Source organism: Marmota marmota, unplaced genomic scaffold, assembly GCF_001458135.2.
Source record: "Marmota marmota marmota unplaced genomic scaffold, marMar, whole genome shotgun sequence".
NCBI classification, from domain to species: Eukaryota; Metazoa; Chordata; class Mammalia; order Rodentia; family Sciuridae; genus Marmota; species Marmota marmota.
Window position 1 is genome coordinate 66,689,147 of NW_026000026.1, and position 22,236 is coordinate 66,711,382.

The 22,236-nt window shown below is 35.2% G+C and overlaps 1 protein-coding gene across 1 annotated transcript in view; it reads left to right on the forward strand.

Moving 5' to 3' along the window:
* The window catches only part of Man2a1 (mannosidase alpha class 2A member 1), a 159,002-nt gene that overhangs the window by 116,322 nt on the left and 20,444 nt on the right, over positions 1-22,236 (forward strand). The window contains exons 16-18 of the mRNA XM_048811867.1: positions 14,909-15,042; positions 17,774-17,915; positions 20,494-20,627. Coding sequence (XP_048667824.1) covers positions 14,909-15,042; positions 17,774-17,915; positions 20,494-20,627 — 410 coding nt within the window. The remainder of the gene's footprint in view (positions 1-14,908; positions 15,043-17,773; positions 17,916-20,493; positions 20,628-22,236) is intronic.

Sequence of the window (22,236 nt, forward strand, 5' to 3'; positions counted from 1 at the left end):
CCTTTTTTTTTTTTTTTGGTACCAGGGATTGAACTCACGGACACTCGGCCACCGAGCCACATCCCCAGCCCTATTTTGTATTTTATTTAGAGACAAGTTTTCACTGATTTGCTTATTAGAACCTCACTTTTGCTAAGGCTGGCTTTGAACTTGTGATCCTCCCACCTCAGCCTCCCTAGTGCCTGGGATTACAGGCATTCGCCAACAGGCCTGGCAATATTTACCTTTTGATAATAAAAAATGATAAACATTTCATTCCTCCGCATACACGTTTTTTCTCCTCTGGGTCTTCTCCTTCATTTGGCAATTGTTGCTTAAGTCATGAGTTTATTAACTAGAAGCCTGATTGTTAAGACTTGAAAACAATAATATTTTTGTTTCAATTGTCATAAATGACTTTAAATTAATGGAACACACACACACACACACACACACACACAGAGACCTGTCTTCTTAAATATACAGTGTATTACAATCACATGTATTAAACACATATAACTTTAAAAGAAAAATGTTTCCAAGTAGTTCTGTTTGTTTATAGCTCTTTATAATGTAGGGTATGAAATCACCCATTTAGTTTTTAAACAGTATTGAGCAGCATCTTTATTAGCTAAAATGATAAGAAACAGGCTTTTGATCATTTTTTGGAACTTAACCCTGGGCAGTCAACTGATCCTTCATGGGATCTAGGTGGAGCTTTAGATTACAAACACACTTTCAGCTACATTGGCTATTTTTTAATTCAGTGATTTTAGAATAGGGTACTTCTAATAGCCAGGCCATTTACTGGGTTATCAGTGCTCTTAGAAGTGAAACTTATAAAAATGCCATTTTATCTTTGCTCTTAGCTAAGCTGAAAAAAAAATTTACAACGGGAAAAACTAATGATAAACTGTGTTAATAGGCACTAATTCCTTTTGGGGCTTTATGGAGAAGCAAAAAATATAATTTTCTGATTTTCAAACTCTAAATTTATTTTTGCTTTGATTTAGGGTCTTTAACTTAAAATTTCTATGATTACTGTTTTTCAATAAATAACTATATGGACAGTAATAGGGATTGTATATAGAAATTTTTATGCCTTGCCTTTCCATAGACTATTAGGTATAGACAAACCTTTTTCTCAAGTAACCTCTTAAATAATAATTGGATATATTTTTAAAACAATCCATGATTCCTAGGTTGAATCAAGAACTAAAAGGTCTTCTGGAAGTGGGAAAAGTAGTACTGGGCACTAACTTTGTGTCATAATTTTAACTTCTCTGCAATTCCTTTCTACATGTAGGAAAGCCTGTAGTTCTGAAATACTCTCCTATTGAGTTTCCCAAACTTCTGGCAAGCCAGAAACAATGTTTTGGATCATCTGATTGCATAAGCCTCCCCTGAGAGCCTAACATTTTCAGCTATCACAGAATGTTTCATTTTATGGGAATAGCATCACATGGAAGATGTGTTCATCTATTTTTAATTTTACTTAAAACTAGTTTGTTTAATGAGGATGTTCTTCCTCACGTGCAGCATAGCACATGCCTATGTCATCAAGATGGATTTACCTTTATTTTTCATCAATTGTATTTAGAGATCAGCTGTGTCCTAGAATAAAAGCCAAAGCAATTCATTCTAAAATTTCAACCTCTTAATCAAGAGTATTTGCTTAATTGCTTTTGTTTTTATTTAATTGTGTCTATCAATATCACTGCATCCCTTGAGTTTTCATTGGGTTTTTGTGGGATTCTGGAACTCATGGGGTAGTTTGCATAAGGTACATAACCCCCTTCTTCTGCAGGTGTCTCTAGTTCAGCCTCCATTTTACCTTAGTGGCTGATTGGAAATTAATAGAGTTTGACTTGCCTGCTTACTTATTCCAACAAACTGTGCTGATCAGAACTGAATGGTTGTCTTCTTTACTCTCTTCCTGTCCCCCACTGGGTAGTGAACTATCAATGGCTGACTAACAGCTGCTCAGCAGGAGCAAGAGCCACTGAGATTTGACTGGCTCTGGCCCTTCCAAATTACTGTCTCTTTAGTACTCTAAACACTTCTTGGGCTGTCAGTTTGGCTCATTACTATTTGCTGGCTTGGCTTCTGCCTTTTTTTTTTTTTTTTGTCTGCTTTATTGTTTCATTTTTCTTTTCTCATGTGTTTCCTTTCTAGATCCTTTCTCCTCTCTCTTCCTTGGTGGTGTGGTGCAGAGAGGCTTTTAAAAGGGCATTGCCTGTTTGGCAGGTACCTCATTTTATCACCAAATTGACCAGTATTGATACTTTGAACAGCTATTAAGGTCTTGGTTCTTACCTATTTTCACTTTTTCTCAGTACTTGTGGTCTATTCATTAGTTGCTAGAAAAATATTTTCAAATGTTGAAGTATAATTTTATGCCAGGTCTCAAAATTTCTATAAATCTGACCTGTAGGTAGTGGAGGTATTTTAAAAATGAGATTTGATTAGTTCAGAAAGAAAGCACTAATGAAAACATAAATATGGTCTTCATATTGCTTCTGAATTTGTTAGTGGGTACAATAAACTTGGACTGGAGCTTTTTTTTTTTCCTTCTAATATTAGATTTTTATAGCTTGAAAGCAAAAAGCTTTAGAAGTTTGTGAGAAATGACAGATAAATAAGTGTAATGAGAAGTTAACTTAGAGTGCTTTTCTGGGAGAGTTTTACTCTAGTTGCCTGGATTAAATTGGAAATCAGCATGTATCAACTTGAAGTGACATCTGTATCTTTTTTCCTCTATAGCCCTCTGTATTTTTTTTTTTTTTTCAACATGGAAGGTAGTGGGAGATGAGATACCAGAATCACCTGGAAGGTTTTCTTCTAAGCTGTATCCCCTCCTCTGTTTGTGTCGGACAGAGCTCTTCCAAGATTTCCTTATTATCCCCATTATGGCAGTGTTGCCTTTTCTCTGTAGTCTTGGTGATTCACCTCTCTCTGTCCTTCTCTTTCCCCATTGACTGAGGATTCAGCGAGGTTTTAATGAAATCACTGTTCAAATCCTAGGATAGAGATGTAAAGTCTTCAGGATGTTTCACCATAGACATTCCATCTCCTAGAAGAATGTTCTTCAGGGCTGGTAGGCAGTACCAAGGCCTCTGTATTAAGAAACACCTGAAAGCTCTTTAACATCTTGAACCAGCCTCCTGTAAACCAGGAGTCTGCATGACTGATCAAAATAAGCAGACAGAAGGTGGCTTTTTATTTTAGATCCAAAGAAAATGTCAGTTAACTTCCATGGTTTGTAGATAGACTTTTAGCTAGTATTTCTTAAAATAACCAAAATGTTGATTGTCAAATTTAACCTATTTTTTAGATATGCTAATTTTGTCCCCCTAAGTTGGCCAGATATAATTATTAGATAAATATTAATGAACAGAGCCTGCTTCTTTTTAGGAACAAATTTCTGATCCAGGAAGAAATGGGAGTTGGTGAAAGGAAATAAATATTTTATGTAATTTTATGTAATTGTATTAGGTTAGTAAACCAGCTAATTATATAAAAGATTTTATTTCTCAGCAATGAAAATGAGTTGTTAATATTATAGATATCTGTCTTTATTGAGTTCTCTATGTTAAACCTTTGAAATTTAGTTTATTGAAATATTCTTTCATAAAACTGAAGTAATGAAAACTTCACTAAATATACTTATAGTTCTCAGCCTCTTATTTTTCTTGCTCTTTGGCCTTTTTATCCCCTAAAGGAATTTTGCCCAAATTAAACTTTGGGAGAAAACAAGATGAAGAACACAAATCAAACACTTCCTAAATTACGTAAACTATTTGGTCATTATTGATTTTGAAACAAACTCTGTTGAGAGGCCTCAGTTCAACCCTACTTTTGATATTGGTTTGGTATTTAACTTTAGTTTCTCTGTTTGCACTCTCTCCAGATTTGGAAAATGATTATAAGTACAGTTGAAAGTCTGTCCTCCTTAGCATTATATAAACTATTAAAAAAACACTCTATGTTTCTTTTCATTATTGTTCAAACATCACATTCAAAAGATTTCTAGAAATATTAAATTAGAAGAAATCTTGTATTCACTAGCTTTAAGAGCTCTACAAGATCAGAGCAATTTCATAGATTTATAATGAAATAGAATTCTTTGCCTTATGTCAGGTTAGATAAGAAATCCATTTTATAGCACACATAATTTAGTGAAATACCCTTTTGGAATAATTTTATAACTTCTAAAATATTGTTTGTAGAAAAATAACATTTTCTGAGGGGAGGAACATTGAGGAGGTGGGAGTTATTTTTTCTTGTATAATCATCTTTTATTAAATTAAAGCTTCAAGCATCACTGAATAGCCTACTTTCCTTTTTTGTTAATCTTGGATTAAAAGATAGAATATAATACAAGCAAAAGCCCTCGTATTCTCTTGTAATACATTTGATATTCCACCATCACCAAGAGTATATACCTTGTAGTAACATAATGATCAGTGAGTAACATTGCTAACTGTGACTTCATTTGTCTTCAGAGCTGTAATTATTAGACTTTAGTGCCCTAGTTCCCTGACATCAACAGCTACTTTGAAAAATTAGGTTGCTATGGGTTACCACTGTGTCATGTACATTTACTCTGGCATAAGGTTGAGGTCCCAAATCTGTTACAATACATATCTTCAAGGTCTCCTGGCCCCCAGGACTGTGTTTTCCTAGGCAGGTGGTGTGAGTGAGTATGTGTGTGTAAACCAAGTTTCAGTCCTTAGGAGAAATATCTTGAGTGCAATAATAAATTTTGCCTATTATTTACCAACATATTATAAAAGTCCTATATGTAGTGAATCTTACTAAAAGAAAGCAAGTAGCCTGGAGGTAAAATGTAATGAATTGCTATCAAAAAGTATGGAAGGAAAAATTTTCCTTTGACTGAAATGACTGAATAATTTTCTTTCATAGGTATAGTTAGCAATCAAAGAGTGTTTCTTAGTTTTTGCCTGAGCAGTTTGAATATAAATCTAATTGGATTTATTGCATGACTCTTGACTTGTTAGAGTCAAAAATGAGCCTCATCTAGTTATTCACATAAAGTAATCAGATTGGGAATTAGAGACCTGAATTCTTGGTGTCTGGGCTAAGCAAACTAGAGTCACCTTTTGAGTTTGTCATTTCTTAGGAACTAGGAAATTAATCTATTAAAAAAAGAAGATGGTCCATTATGAGTAACCATCAGAGAGTCTTCATAAAATCTAGAATCATATAGTCTCTTGTGCTTGACTCCTTGGTTCTGAATTCATCTTCTACAGATGCTTGAATGTGGCACTTCCATTCCTGGAGTCTATCCCACTTGTAAATAAGATCCCAGAGTTTCATTGATGTTGTTTTTATTTCCACAAAAAGATTCATGAGAATATTAAAATTGTTTGCTATCAGTCCTCATTTTCTCCCTAGGGCTGCATTCCATAGTTAGTTTGATTTAAGAGTGAAAAGCATTAAGTAAGTTCTGACTAGGCAGACTTAGGTAATTAAAACATTTTTGGGATATCATAATATGCTCAGAATTTTTTTTCTGTTAATTGGAACTTTAAAAAATTGAAATAAGTAGCAATGTGTCGAACCTGATTATTCCCTACAGGCAAGGAAGAGGAGGTTATTTTAAGGCTCTGGAAAGTACATTCTGGTGATGGAAATTCAGACTCAGAGGTTATCTTGGGGGCTGTGTGACAGCAGCTACTGTATTGAAGGCAAAGCTTCTTCTCAGAGAAACATCATCCTTACAAACGTGTGTTGTGCTGAACTGTGATGAGGGCTCCAGGATGGGAAACACAGTGGAAGCATGATGGCTCAGACCCCAGAGTCAGCCTCTGCATCCTGTTCCCATCCCTCACCCCCCTCTCTGCTGCTTACCAACTACTTGGCCTTGTGCAGGTTACTAGACTTGATTTCATCATCTTAAAGGGGTACAGTAACAGAGCCTACCTTACAGAGGAGCTGGGAATAACTACATTACTATACTTGACGCCTGGCCCATGATTAAGCATTGGATCTACTTGAGAAGAAAGTGGCCCCAATGAGTTAGTAACTATCAGAAGAGAAAGAATGGTCATCAAATGGCAAGGGAGTTGGGGAAGATTTGATGAAGGAAGCAAGTTGTTGAGAGGCTAGATCTTGCAGAAATGTTATTTGAATGGACAGAAGAGAAGGAAGAGTAAAGTAAAGCCTAAAATGGAGTTGATTAGGTCCAACTCCCTGGTTCCTATATGAATATGAAGAAATCTGTGCCCCTTACATATTCTTAAATTGACATCTACTTTTTCTATACATTTAAATAATTGCAAAAAAAATGTTGTTTTGGTCTTGTAAAATAATGACATTTAGAGATAATCATATCCATGAGCAGAGGTTTGATACCAAGGTATGCATTTTTAAAAAGCCTGCACAAGCTCTTCTTGAACTTACATTTTCTCCTTGAACTCTTATTTGCATTCTACTCCCCCTTCAGAATTTTATCTTACTATTTTTATGCTTAAGAGTCTTGTTATTGGTCAACCTTTCATTATTTCACTGAAACAAAAATCACTTGTGTTTATCTATATGTATTAAAATTTATACTAAGGTTTCTAAGTATCAAGTATTTTCTAGATTGAATTACAAAAATTATTAATAATATGCAGTTGGTCAAAACGATATAAATGTGTTACTATTTTTGATAATTCATTTTATAAATTTCAATGGAAATATTTAAGGAATTGTACCTTTTTGTTTTTATAAGTGTTGATGCAAAGGAACATTATATAAATAATTGGTAACAAAAGGAGTTTTTGTTATAGGACTATCATTCAAAACTTTAAACTCCTTCTGAATTAGATGTCATAAGTCAGAGTAACTATCAAACATCAATTTAAAAAAATTATAGTTGTAGATGGACAGAATGCCTTTATTTTATTTGTTTATTTTTTATTCGGTGCTGAGGATGGAGCCCAGTGCCTGACATGTGTAATGTGTAGACAAGCACTCTGATACTGAGCTACAGCCCCAGCCCTCAAACATCAATTTTGATGAACTCTTCTTTTTTCTTTTCTTTTTTTTTTTTTTTTGATACTAGTGATTGAACCCAGGGGGTCTTTATCACTGATCCACATTCCCAGCCTTTTTATTTTTTATTTTGAGACAGGATCTCAATAGATTGTTTACAACCTTGCAATCCATATGATCAAAGGCTGTTACTAAGTTTCTGAGGCTAGCCTCAAACTTGTGACCCTCTTGCCTCAGCCTCATGAGTGGCTGGGATTACAGTCATGTGTCATCCTGCCTGGCTTGATGGACTATTTTTTTTTTAATATTTATTTTTTGGTTGTGGTTGGACACAATACCTTTATTTTATTTATTTATTTTTATGTGGTGCTGAGGATTGAACCTAGGGCCTTGCATGTGCCAGGCGAGTACTCTACCGCTGAGCCACAACCCCGGCCCCTTGATGTACTATTTTAGGTCTCCCTTCAATTTTGTTCAAAGCAAACAATTGGATACCACATTTTGCAAAAATATGTTATTCATCCAGGTCCAATCAGACACCAGTATTTTAAATTCTCTTTGTTCAACACCCATTGGAGTTAAGGTTGAAGAGAGGTATGCTGCTCTGCTGCCACTGCCTCCTCCTCCTCCTGCTTAGAAATTCTGAAAGAGTGGTAGAAAAGGAAGCAGCAGACATGCCTCCAGGGCAGGACTGTTTTCTGGCAGATCAGTGTGAGGAATGATATTTGGAATTCAAGGCTCCCATCAAAAGGCACCTGGAGAAGGAGCTGTTTGGAGAACTGAAAGTAGATTGGTTCAGAGAAACTGTCAGTGCCAAGTGGGTGAAGACCGACTAGCCTGATCATTTGAGCATTCTTCCCTCCCCTGTCCTAGACCAGTCCAAGCCTGCATCATGAAGAAAGCACCAAGAAAACTCTGGTGTTGTGAGCTCTTCTATTTACCTCCTAGGGAAGTACTTTAGTTAGACCTTATCTTGTGTTCATTATCTATTTTGAGGTTAGAACTGCTTGGTGTAGGTGTTTGTTCCCTCCAAAACAAAGCTTCCCCAAAAAACTCTTGCTTCATAAAATGATTTTTTTTTAAATAAAAGGCAGCTTTCCAGTTTCATTGTGTATTTTTCAGTTTTTAGGCCTTTTTCAGGTATATCATACTAAATCAGAATAATCTTTACCCATAGTTTAAAATCCTGTGATCAAAGGCTATACTTTTATTATGCATTTACTTTTTGACATTGTTATGAGAATTATTGAAATGAAAAGAAAAAAGTGTGCAGGCTAGTGCCAAACTTGTAAGTGATCAATACATAGTAATAGTTATTAATTTAGTGTTTTACAACTAGAACAATGTGATGTATCATCATTTTCTTTAATTTGAAACATGGAATGAAATCTACTAGAATTTGTATTCATGAAAGCAGATGTTAAAATTTTCACTTTGGGAGAAATAATCAATGTGAACATTTACAGACCCAGAAATCAGCAGTGCCTCAGAGGATAAATTAGATCTTATAATGGATGATGAGTTGAGAAAGTCAACATGGAGAAAAGGTCGTCCACTTGTGGAAATTACTACCATTTCTTATTTTGGTACATTCAGATATGAGGACAATTTAAAAGTTTATATAGCCATGACAGTATTTGCTTTTTACAAACAATATTTACGTGTTGACTTTAGTTCCTCATTGTTATGAGAATTGTCATTTCATTGTACATGTTGAACTAAACATTGTGTTAATCAGTAGCCATGTGTGTCACCTCCAAGAGTAGCTGGATTAATTTCACAAAAACAGTGCCAGAAAAGTAAATATGTAATGGGAAAAATTTTATATTTTTGATGATTTAAATACAAAATACTCCCAAATGTGGAGAGGAAAATATTCAAAATCAGAAGTCTTTGTTTTCCATGGCAGCTGCTTAAGGTTCTACCTGTCACTTTTTATTTTTCTAGATGGGCATGGACCAGTTGCTGTTATCTCATCTTGAACTAATGATTTGTCTTAATCACATGTTAAGTATACTGATAAGACACTAGAATCTTGGTGTGGAGTGAGGCTCTCTTGGTCTTTTCCCCAAACTGTTGCCTATCACTCCTTTAACATATTGAAATTTGTCAGAGTAATATCTAATTTATCTGTATATTCCTTGGAAAAGGATACTTAGCATTTGAAAATTACTAGAAGGGATGATTTGGAGAGGTGGAGAGGGCTGGACTTAACTCTAAGATTCTGCAGTTCAGAGTTGAATTGGCCTGTTCCAGATACATATGACAAAGATCTGAGTGGGGGGGATGCAGCTAGTACATAGGAAAGGATGGATGCTGAGATTTTTCCACAGGCCATCATCATCTTTACTGCTCACAGATGAGACCCCAGGCTTTCCATCTGCATTTCTTAAAGTCTTTATACCTTCCCTGTTTCCTCCCCGCATGGGAGGTGTTGGAGATACCCTTCAATTTTTTCTCTGATCCAAGGAATACTTGTTTGGGGTTCTGAGGTTGGTGCTAAGCAACTGTCAAGAAGGTGATAATGCTCTTTCTTTTCTGTCCCTGCTTTACTGATCCATCCTGTGGGCAAAGGCTCTAAAGAGACCAGCATCTTTTTCCTCCTGAAGCTGTGACATGACCCAGTCTGCTGACCTACTTGGTTTCATTTCCTCCTGACCTCTTAAGAAAATGTTTTTCCTTTCAGAATGTTGATAATTGTTTTTAAATACAAATACCATATAGGCATACCCTTTTTGACAAAAGTCATATTTTATAACCCCTTCTAGAATCTGTGCCTATCCCTATCCTTTCCTCAGGGGAGGTTGTAACAAACGCCCCTACCCCTGTAGAAATATATAGCATTGTGTTTGTGTCTGTTTTCAGCATAAAGTTTATTATACTACACAAGTACTACATTTAACTTTTTCATCAGATCTCTTTCTCTGCCAGAACAGACATCTACCTCATTGTTTTCATTTGCTACACAGCATTCCATAGCATGGTTATACCTGATCTTATTTTTTCATTTCCTTCTTGATAGATATCTAGAATATTTTCCCAGTTTTTCCTCTTAGCAGTAGTACACAGCAAGTATGCTGGTAACGTGCTTCCTGTGTGCACAACTGTGCTCACCTCAGCTAGAAACAGTGAGGAGGAACTGCTGTGTAATAGAGCATGTGTTCTTAATTTTTGATAAGAGTTTGGGGCTCTTTCAGAGACGTTTGGGCAAGCCTTGTAACACCTTAATTATATTTTACTCAATTAAACAGCTGATACAGTATATAAGATTCCAGTTCAACACCCTTTCTGTCTTTCTCTCTCATTTAATTTGGACATCTTTCTACTCAAGAGTTGCTGCAAGCCTTTCCCAGTACTTGGTCTCAGAGTAAATTTAGCTTTCTCCAGTCATTCTGCCAGTGAGGCATAATGCCTGAAACATTTAGGTGCTGCTGCTGCCGGCCTCATAAGCTTGGGCAAGTGATTTCCTCCTAGGCTTAGGACCAGGATTAAGTATATAAAGCATCTGGTTAGCATATGGTACATAGTAAGCATCAGCAATGGAGAGCTACTCTCATTGCATCTTAGCTGCCACCCTTCGCTCCACAGACACTTGTTGTATACCTTCTGTGTGCTGGGAGCTAAATAAGACATGATCCCTGTGTTTGAGGAGCTTGTGTTCTAATCTGCATGCATTTGCTCACAATGAAAATCCTATTCCTTCATCTTCCCAGCTACTTAAACTTTACTCATAGCAATTTGCTTTCCTTCCGTGTCAGCAAATTTCTATGTGATGAAGGACAGGCTCTCTTGCATCTTAGCTATTTGTGTTTAATGGTGATTTAGCCATTCATGTGGCCAGAATGTTAAGACCTAGAATGTAAAGATGGTGTGTAGGAAAGTCTCTGTGTATGAGAACTTAACAGGCTCTAGGAAGTAAAAACAACAGCCCCAGTTCCAGAGTGGAGACTAGAATCTACAGCATATATAGAAGAATTTAGTGGAATGGTACTTTCTTGGCCTCTTTTTTTTTTTTTTTTTTTTTTTTTTTTTGCAACTTTTCAACTGTGGACTGTCTCTTGCCCTTCGTTGTCTATATTAGCAAGAATAAACTACCTTCATTCTCTCTTCTCCAGAAGGGCAGGTATTAACAGCAAGAAGGGCACTTACTTCTCATATATAAATCAATGTAATGGCTTCATTCTTCTCTCCCCTCAATGGACTAATCTATATAAAGTAAGAGTCACTTCCTTTCCCAGGATTGCAGAAAATCCAGAAGGGTCTAGGCAGTCCTGGGTACCCAGGCCCAGAGTGAACCATTTTGATAAAAGCAACATCTGTTAGTCAGCTCTTTGTCACCATTATCAAAATACACGACCAGCAACTTAGAGAATGAGAAGTTCATTTTGGCTCATAGTTTCAGAGGGCTCAGTCTATGCTAGGCTGACTCTATTGCTTTGGGCTGTCTCCATTGCTTTGGGCTGGAGTTGAGGTAGGGCATCATGGTGGAAGAGTGTGTCAGAGGAAAGCTGCTCCACTGTGGCAGGCAGGCAACAGAGAGCGTGGGGGGTGGGGACAAGATACAGTTTCCAAGGGCACTCCCCTGTGATGTACCTCCTTCAGCCATGCCCACCCCTGCCTGAAGTTTTCACCCAGTACAGTAGTTTTTTCAAATTATTAATCCATCAAATCAATGAATTCACCAATTAGGTTATAGCTCCCATAATCTAATAATTTCACTTCTGAACATTCCTACATGAACATTAGAGTTTTGAGTGGAAACCTTGTATCTAAACCATAACTCAGCACTTTTGCTGTCACATGCTGCAGAGATCCAGTGACCACTGGGTCCCATGGTGTGTATTCCTGCTCCCAGGGAAGTTCTCCCTTCCATCCCACAGGCTTCTTTAGCAAAGGCATCCCACAGGCTTCTTTAGGGGAATGTGAACACAGAAAAGCAAAAATTGGAAGTCTCTCTAACACATACTGTTTTTTAAAATATAATCAATTCTCTTTGAGAACTCAGGGATACCTTCTTGCTTTTACTGCTATTTTAGGTTTTGTTTTGTTCATAATAAGCATATTAAGTTTGATCTTATTTTAAAAGTCTGTCCTGGCTCAGAATTTAATGTCTTGTCGAGTTGTGAATGGACATAGAGCTCCTTTTAAACAGCTTTAAGAATTTGTTGCCATAGCAGGATCTGAGTGTAATATTGAGCTTGAGAAAGATGACTTTCTCAATGGAAATAATTTGTTACTGCCAGAGGTAATGTGAAATTATTAATTTTTCCTTGAAGCACATTCTTTGTAAATGTTTTCTGGAGTTACGTGAATTTAAATTAACGATGTTCTCCCTTGTTAAGACTTCCTTCATTTCATGTATTCTGTTGACCCCTGAGAGAATATTCTCTCTAGAGAAAAGAAAACACAGTGCTAAAACCTATAAATGGCTTCTGCTAGATTAAAGTTAACTTCTTATCATCTTCTATGGTCTTTAGTGATACATGAGTGGTATCATTTCTGGTGCCAAGGCCTTGTGCAGCCTAAGCATGATCTCTGCCATTGAGCTACAACCTGACTCCTTGTAAACACTTATCTATTAAAATTCCATATACATTTTATTTAAACTTTTAAAATTGTTCTAGTTAACGTAAACATAATAAAAGCAAAGTTTGTATTTAGAGCAATATTTCCTAGTTCAAAGAAAATTCTATTGTATTATGTGATTTTTTTAACTTTCCAGTAATGGTGGAGATGTTTGGATCATCTGTCTTTACAGGTTCCTTTAATAATTCTCAGAAGAAAATATATGTATATATTTAACTTGCAGATTAGTGGTTCATGCTGTGGCCATTAAAGTGGGGGGCATCCCCTTTTTTCCATTCAAAATAGTTTTGTTTGGGGTACTGGGGATTTAACCCAGGAAGCACTTTCCCCCTGAGTTTCATCCCCAACTTTTTTTTATTTTTATATTTTGTTTTGAGACAGGGGCTTGCTAATTTGCTTAGGGCCTCAGCCTTCCCATTTGCTGTCATTACAGATGTGCACCACTGTGCCTAGCTCCTAGTAGTTTTATGAATGTGTAATAGGAAACCTAAGCTAGGTCCAGTGAAGTAGCTAAGTTGGAACAGCAATTCTGTGAGCATTCTGCAGATTCAATAAATAGAGGCTTCAGCCCATTGAGCACTACTTATCACCATATATTATTATTTATATTTTATAATTTCCAGTGTATTTTTCCACAGACACCTGTAGTACTTGGATTAGCTGGATTTACATTTGTTTCCATAGATTCCACAGAGTCAAGCTGACTTTCCTTAATTGTTTGCTGTCACTTTCTATAAGCTATGGGAATTCTTAGCTCTTAAGAAGTCTACCTTATGCTGTTCTTCCTCTCCCTGTTTTTCTTTTTACAGCTTTCTTTGTTTAAAAAGTTTGCTGCTTATCAGCACAGAGTAACAGTGTGTGAGGAGTAATAGGGAGAAGTAAAGCTATGGGTAAGTTTCCAGGATTCTTAGAACTTCAAAATGTCAGTTTTATGAAGTAAGATAGGGCAGTCTCTCTCCTTACAACCCCTTCCCTAATTGCTCTTCAGAAGATCTTGTGATGTATTCACCATCTGTGTTGAGCATGTTGGATTTCCTTACAACTCCTCTATCACTGAAATTGACCTGAGGCTTCATTGAGGACTTCATGATACAGTTTGCGTAGAATGATACTAGCAAACACGTTAAGTTTGATTTATTTGGGACTTTTTCAAGCTGTCCTCTGCTTTTTGTGGCAAAAGGTAGAATTGATCACCCCATAACATTGGGTCCTAAGAGATATCAAACTCAATTAAAATTGATTTGACTTCTAGGGAGCTCTGCTGATTGTAGTCCACAAATACTAATATGTTAATATTGGTTTCATAAATCAGCTCATTGGATCTGCTGTCTCTTTTCCTAGAAGTAGATTGTAGGCAATAATAAATACACTGTCTCTTGAACCATACCAGAGTGTAAATTTCACTAAGTCATATTTCTCATATGTAAGTAGAGGAAGGTGGAGAAATGAGCCTACAATGTGTCTCATGGAAATAGGGGTACAGGTGAGAGGTGAATTGGCCTGGAGTGGGGTCAACCTTTTCTCATTTAGTGTCCTCCTTCCCCTCAGAACTCCTTGGATTATCAGTGATATGTTATATGTCATCTGCATTTATATTATTACAACTTCCTTATCCTTTTGTTGAATTACATGTGCCCCTGAATAAATGCTATCTATAATGTAACATTAAGGAAGAGAAAAAATAAATAGTGACACCATTTAGTATGTAAAGATATGAAATAGAAAACAGATAGTTGTGTTTTAGTTAGCTTTTCATCACTATAACCAAAGTACCTGATAAGAGAAACTTAGAGGAGGAAAAGTTTGTTTTGACTCAAGGTTTCAGAGGTTCAGGCATTGTTGACCAGCTCCATTGCTCTGGGTCCAAGGTGAGGTGAAACATGGCAGAAGAGTCGGGCAAGGAAGCAGAGTGAGCTCAAGAGGGCGAGAACAAGAAAGAGGGAGGGCAAGAGAGAGGTTGAGAGAGAAAGAGAGTGCGAGTGAGCCAGAGCTCACACCTTTGCACCAGCTAGGTGACAGGGAAATATAAACCCCAGAGGTGTACCCCCAGTGACCTACTTCCTCCAGCCACAACCTACCTGCCTACAGTTACCACCCAGTCTATTCAAATTATTAATCCATTAGGTGTATTAATCCACCAGTTAGTTCACAGATCTCATAATTTAATACTTTTACCTCTGAACATTACTTCATTAACACAAAAGCTTTGACAGGGATACCTTATATTCAAACCCTAACAGTATGTAACTTTGGAAGACTTTCTCTACACTATATTTAAGAAAAGCTGGGCAATAATTGTCTTTTTTTTAATGTGTGCCTTTTTTTCTTCTTTTAAATATAGGAATAGAAGGGCGCTCTGTGGAAATTTCTAATATTGTAAACATCCGAAATGTATATAACCGTGAGATTGCAATGAGAATTTCTTCTGAAATAAACAGCCAAAATAGATTTTATACTGACCTAAATGGCTATCAGGTAATTTTCTTAAAAATCTAAGTTCTATTAGTATATAATTTTTGTATATCATAATGGGCTATTAATTTTGGATCCTTTGAAAAATATGCCTATATATTTACTTCTAAAATAAAACTGAATTTTAACAAACAATTTTAAGTTCTATATTCAGTCATATTTCCAAAATTAGAACAAATATTTGAGAGACCAGTTTTTTTCTAGAACGTCTGTTTGCAAGGATTTATTTTTTTTAAAGGGATATTGGTGATCATTATGCATTTAGGTACCTTGATGCTAAGATATATATGAATTTATTTGAAAGATGATATATCCAAAAAATAAATAAATAAATAAATAAATAAATAAATAAATACCAGTAAGATACTGATGGAAATCAAAAAAAAAAAAAAAAAAAAAAAAGAATTGATGGCTTTTTTACCCTCCTCAGAAATTAGTTTGTTCATATTTCATTTTCCTTGTGTATTTTTAAATTCCCTCTCTTTATCAATGTGTGTTTACATTTATACATAGACAAATATATGTTTATAAATGTGGGCAGGGACATAATTAATAAAACTTTTCATGAAAAGTTTTAAATAGTAGTAAGAAAATTTGTATTTTTTTTCAGATTGTCAATTCTCTTTAACAGAATTTAATAGAATTTTTGATTGTTACCTTAACCTCTATATGAATATATGAGTATGACACCATATCTTTGAAATACTAATATTTAAAATATGAACATGTTTTTGAAACATAAGCATTTTAGAAATTTCCAACTATAAATAGAAATAATTTCACAACATATGCTTTTTGCTTTGATTTTCAACTGGGATAAATGGAAAGGGTTGTGATAATATTCTCTTCTAAGATTTCTTCCAAAAGTTAAATTTAAACCTTTCCAAAGCACAGAAATTGCAACATACATTCCGATTAACATATTAATTCTACTATAGCTGTTTAGTTTTCAGACGAAACCCTGACTTTATAGTGATTCATTTTCTTTGTACACAAAAAGAGTCTTTTCTTAAAATCTCACAGAAGCAATTATTTATATGTGTAGGTGTATACATGAACGAGAAAACTTAGTAAAAATGAATAGCCAAAAATGGGAATTTTCTTTTCAGGGATTAAACTTGTGAGTAAAAAGAAAAATATTATATTTGTCTACAATTTAAGTATTTCTTAAAAATAAATTATCTTTTAGCTTTAGAAATATAGTATCTGGATAAAACTAGAAATTAAGACCTGCAGGTACCAGATGGGAGGAGCAGTTTTGAACATTTCTTTTTATAAGTTTAAGGGTACATGTTAATTGGGATGAGAAGATCAGGATTGGAAAGAAGAAATAAGAGAATTCTTTCAAGGTAGCTTTCCTTTTTTGTAACAATTCAGTCACTTCTTTATCAGTATATTAATTTCCTAGATTTTCCATACAGATTACCAATAACTGGGTGGCTTAAAACAACACAGCTTTGTTCTTCCGCAATTCTGGAAGCCAGACATCTGAAGTTAAGGTGTGGGCAGAATATATTCCCTTGAAAAGATCTAGGGAAAAAGCTTTATTTGCCTCTCTCTGTTTTCAGGTGCTTATCAACAGTCTCTGGCATTCCTGGGTTTGTGGATACATCGCTCTAGTCTCCTCACCTGTTCACAACTGGTGTTCTCCCTGTGCCTCTATCTCTCTCTCTGTCCACATTTTCCTGTTTATAAGATACCAGGCATTCAGTTAAGATCCACCCTTCTTTAGTATAGGCTCATCTATTTCTGCAAAGGCTCTATTTAAAAATAAAATCACATTCACAGTTTATAGGTAGACATGAACATTGAGGGGACACTATTCACCCCAATATAATCAGTAAGTTGAGGAACACACTCACATTCCTAGGGTTGTAGAAATATTAAAGATCAGATCCATGAAGTACTAAGGACCATCCTTCCATTAATGGGCACTCAGTGCACGTTAACTGTTAGGCTAACTTTGTACCTCTCATTTTCTTGAGTTTCATGTCAAACTTTCTTAAGTTAAAAGGAGGAGATGACAGTTTTAAGTGGTGTACGACTCATTGGTAACAGGGTTCTGAAGTTAGAATTAGTTACTGTTACCCAGACTGCTTTAGGTTCTGACAGTCTCTCTCAAAAGATAAATTTCTATTTCATGCATTCAAATACTAGTCTGTGAGAAACCAAAATTTAGAACTATCTACATTGAAGCTAAACAAGAAGAGTAAATGTTGAATGGCTTTCAAATATAAATATGCATTTGATTATAATCTAATATGTTAGAGGATTTGGTGGGGAGATCTGTGGTATTTATTAAAAGCGATTCAAGAATAATGGGAGATATGTCTTGAAAGGGATAGAGAGCTATTATGCTTAACATTCATTACAAAAGAAGTATGTTAGATTTAGATGAGAAATGAATACTTAATACCTTTATAATTTGTTTTATGCAAATATGGAATAGCTAGAAGATTTTTTTTAGGCATTTTTATTCTGAATTTAAATAGAAATGCCTATTTTTAAAATCAGGACAAGTTCTACCTTTCCCACTTAAAAATTGTTTTCTAAGATCCTTGTGATTTGTCTTCATTATGTTTTAAGAAATATTTTAATTTTTAGATTATTTCTTAGCTTAAACAAGAAAGGAAACTCAAGTCTTTTTAGAAGAAAGCTCAATATTTAATAATAATTTGTAAAAGTATATATGTAAATATCACAATTTTTAAAAGAGAATTGTTTGGTTTTATAGATTCAACCTAGAATGACATTGAGCAAATTGCCTCTTCAAGCAAATGTCTACCCAATGACTACAATGGCATATATCCAGGATGCTAAGAATCGGTTGACACTGCTCTCTGCTCAGTCTTCCGGTGTTTCCAGTTTGAAAAGTGGTATGTGTTGCTGAATTATTTTTTGCTCTGAAAGGTTTCAGTTCTAATTGTACAATTTTTCTGTGTACAAATGTATAAATTATCCTGTTCCATTAAAACCAGCCTGTTTTCTTTCAAGAACCAGCCTATTAGTTTTAGGTTTTGTAAGAAGAGAATAAAGTAATGAATTTTCTCAAACATCAGGTAAAGAACAGGGGCCTACATGTCACCATTTTTTTTTTTTAAAGATAACTTACTTCTTCTGATAGCCTATTCTTTGTATAGATGAGATCCCTGTCACCACCTTGATTTACTAGATGTGGAAACTCAGACTCTACAGGTTTAGAAAACTTACCTAAGTTCGCAAAGATGTGAAGTTTAGTTTTTCTGGGTCCTGGTCTTTCTACCCCACAACTTCCAAAAGAAGATGAGTAGATGAGATGATGGAGTTATGGGCATGAAGAAGTACAACTTCAAGGATTCCAAAGAAGAGAAAGCAATGAAAAGAAAGATGAAATAGGCAGTAGAAACTGATTAGTTTTTATAAAACTTTCTATAGAAAGACTTTGATGTCTTATAATGCATAATTTTAAATTAGTTATTGTATATATCATCAATTGCTCTTTTTTTTAACCTACCAAGAGTTGCAAATAATAAATATCTGAAGGAGACGTACAGGTAATAAATTAAGTACAGACACCTGATGTGTCTTTTGACACAAACCCAACTTTTACATAGGCATCTACATGCATTCTGGGCTTCCACAAACAAATAAATTACTACTTCTCATTTTTCTTGTGACACTCATTAGATAAAGTCACGTGAAGTTATGCTGTGAAGACATAACTTCAATTACAAAAATAATGACTTCACGTCAGTGACCAATGGGGAATGATGGGGGCACAGAAACACTGGAGAGTGTTTTCCCCATTTACAATGGGGCATCCACTACTTAGTGCACTTTGATGTTTGCCACAAGGATAAAGGCCCTTTGGTTGCTAAATATTTCAGTCTTTGTAAAAGAATTCACAAGTCTGGGATTTTACTTGAAGTCATGGAACCTATAAATGTTAACATAATTTAAATAAAATGTGTAGACAAAACATCTTTGTGTCATGTAACTCTTGAGCCACCCATTTTTAAACCCTGCCTTAAATTTTCAAAGATGTGGTCTAAATAGGGGACTAGACATTAGACTCAGACAGTGACAAGTATTCTCTTACTTCCCAGTGAAGACAGGCTGAACAATCAAGCTCTTCTGCTTCTGTTAGAAACAGTCAAATAGCCCCAGTATTTGAATTAAAACAATTTGAGTACAGTCCAGAAAATCATTAAGTGTCACATGTTGTATGATCCAAGATTTGAAGCAGGAGAAGAATTAGAAATTGCCAGGAAATTGATTTGCTGACTTAGGTGTGAAGTGATAGGCTCTAGATACACATGAGAACAGTTAACTCCTGGGAGTAAATCCTAGATAAAGGTCTCCTAAAACATGGAGAGAGTAACAGTGATAATTCTACTGTAATTTTTGTACTGGACATCTAAACTATTTTTTTCCAAGTGCTGGCACTAAAAATCTATTTTTTAGGTTAATTAATTTTTTTTTGAAAAATGTTTCATTTAAGTTTTGATCTGTCTAATCCTATTTTAAAATTTCTTATCAGATTGCTAAACATTAATGAAGAGAAAGAGAAATGCTCTCTTGTTTTATGAATTTATTGTAGCTGCTTTGAACTGTTACCAAGAAAGAAACTAAAAAGGTTATTAGTTATTAAAAATTTTCTAGGTTAGCTATTTCCCTTTAAAGCCAAATGATCATTTAATGTAGTAATAGATATGAAAAAATATACATGTATTTTTTAAGTGTAACTTTAGCTTTTAAAGTCCTGTTTGAGTGTAATCTTGAATTTATACCTATGATTCTGATTTTAATTTTTTCACTTTGTAATTTCATAACCTAATCATTAGTTTATAACTTAAACTAGAGGAAATATGGAATTATCACATGGCAAATAAAGGAATCAGGTATGACCCCTTAAAGCCAGAGCACTGGCAGGACAATGATGATCCTGCTAACACAGTATCAGAGAAGGGAGCACATGGTTGGATGTCTTCAAACTCTAGGACTTCTTCAGAGAATCACCACATATCAAGCTACCTAAATTTTACTTGTGAATCTTTGTTAGATCCCATGCATGGGTATGTATCTTATTACTACATGTTTGTAGTACATTTCCTAAGAAACCTCATAAACATTTTTTTTCCAAGTGCTGGCACTAAAAATCAATTTTTTAGGTTAATTAATTTTTTTTGAAATATGTTTCATTTAAGTTTTGATTTGTCTTATCCTATTTTAAAATTTCTTATCAGGTATTGCTAAACATTAATGAAGAGAAAGAGAAATGCTCTCTTGTTTTATGAATTTATTGTAGCTGCTTTGAACTGTTGTTACCAAGAGAAAGTCCATGGCATGTGGGCTATCAAGATTCACCTCCTGAACTGGCCCAGAAATTTAAAACAAGACATCATGCCTTCTACTTAAATGATCTTTAACAAATATCTGTATTAAATAATCCTGGTCAGTTTCTTTGTTTGTTAGGTGATATTGAAGTCATCATGGATCGAAGATTGATGCAAGATGATAATCGTGGCCTTGGGCAAGGTGTCACTGATAACAAGATCACAGCTAATTTATTTCGAATACTATTAGAAGAAAGAAGTGGTGTAGATATGGTAGGAAAAAATAACTAGAATGTAATGGTGTTGGTTGTTCTTTGTCACCCAAAATTTGAAATAATGACTTTCTATTTTTTAAATTCATTTTATAATTTGCAGTGTTGAGATGTCTCTGTAACAGATTCAGCCCACATTCACAGAAAATCTTTAGTTATAAGCATTGTGTAAGGTTTGTATTTAGGTAATTTTATTTTTTCCTTTTGCTTATTATATTGATTAAAAAACAATATCAAGTAAGTAATTTGGCTTAAATTATTTTGAAAGAAATAAGAGTTTAAAATTTGAGCTAAGCCAGCCATAATGGTCCATGCCTATAATCACAGCAACTCAGGAGGCTGAGACAGGAGGATCTCAGGTTCAAGGCCAGCCTGGGCAACTTAGCAAGATACTCTCTTAAATTTTGAAGAAAGGGTTGGTTGGTGTGGCTCAGTGGTAGAACACCTCTGGGTTCAGTTTCCAGTATCAAAAAAAATAAAAATAAATTGACCTAGATAAGAATGAAAGACTAGAGTTTAGTCACATACTTAGGAGATTAAGTTTGTGTGATAAAATTTATTTGAAACCTTAGTGGTCTTATTTTAGTATTTGATTCATCAATGGAAAATGTATTCACTTCTTTACCTTTCATACAAAAGTCTGGCAAAAGTGGTACTGGACCTTAGAGACCATATAATAGTTACTCAGGCAACAGCAAGAGTGATCCTCAGAGCTCTCCATACACTACTGTACACACCCTCAGGTGACCCTGGACATGACCCTTTTCCTCTTACTCCATTCTCTTTTCTATACTTTTCCAATCTTTTCAGCCAGTGTCATCGCCTTCCACTTTATAGGGAAATCAGTCACTACACAGAGTTCCCTATTCTAGATACCAAGTCTCCTCCCAGCCTTTGCATAGGCAGCCTTTCCAGTTATTCTTGGCACTTTCCCCCTCACCCTCCTCAGGATCCTTTTACTGTCCATCTTCTTTCCTTCTCTCTCCCCTGCCCCTCAGAGGCCAGCACTTACCTCAGAGATTCTTTCTGTTGTCTTTCAAACAATCTTTGTTCTTCTGATAAAAATAATAGAAAATAGCCCCCACTCAAACTCACACTCTCATTTCCCCTGTGCTGCTGTTTCCTACCCAAGTGAGCCAGAGTTATACCTTGGGATCATTTTATGATTCCCTTCTCACAGTGCACTTCAGTCTGGCTCTAGCCTCCATCGTACACAGAACTTTTGCCAGTTTAACTAAGTCTACCTTTCAGCAGCATTTGACACTGACCTTTATCACGTCTTAAAATGCTGTCTGGCCAAGGTTTCCACAGTGTCGTGTTTACTTGATTTTTCTCCTACTTCTCTGGCAGTTTTTAATCTCTCTGATAATTCTTTTTTTTTTTAATTTTTAATTTTTTATTGTTGGCTGTTCAAAACATTACATAGTTCTTGATATATCATATTTCACACTTTGATTCAAGTGGGTTATGAGCTCCCATTTTTACCCCATATACAGATTGCAGAATCACATCAGTTACACATCCATTGATTTACATATTGCCATACTAGTGTCTGTTGTGTTCTGCTGCCTTTCCTATCCTCTACTATCCCCCCTCCCCTTTTTCTTTTT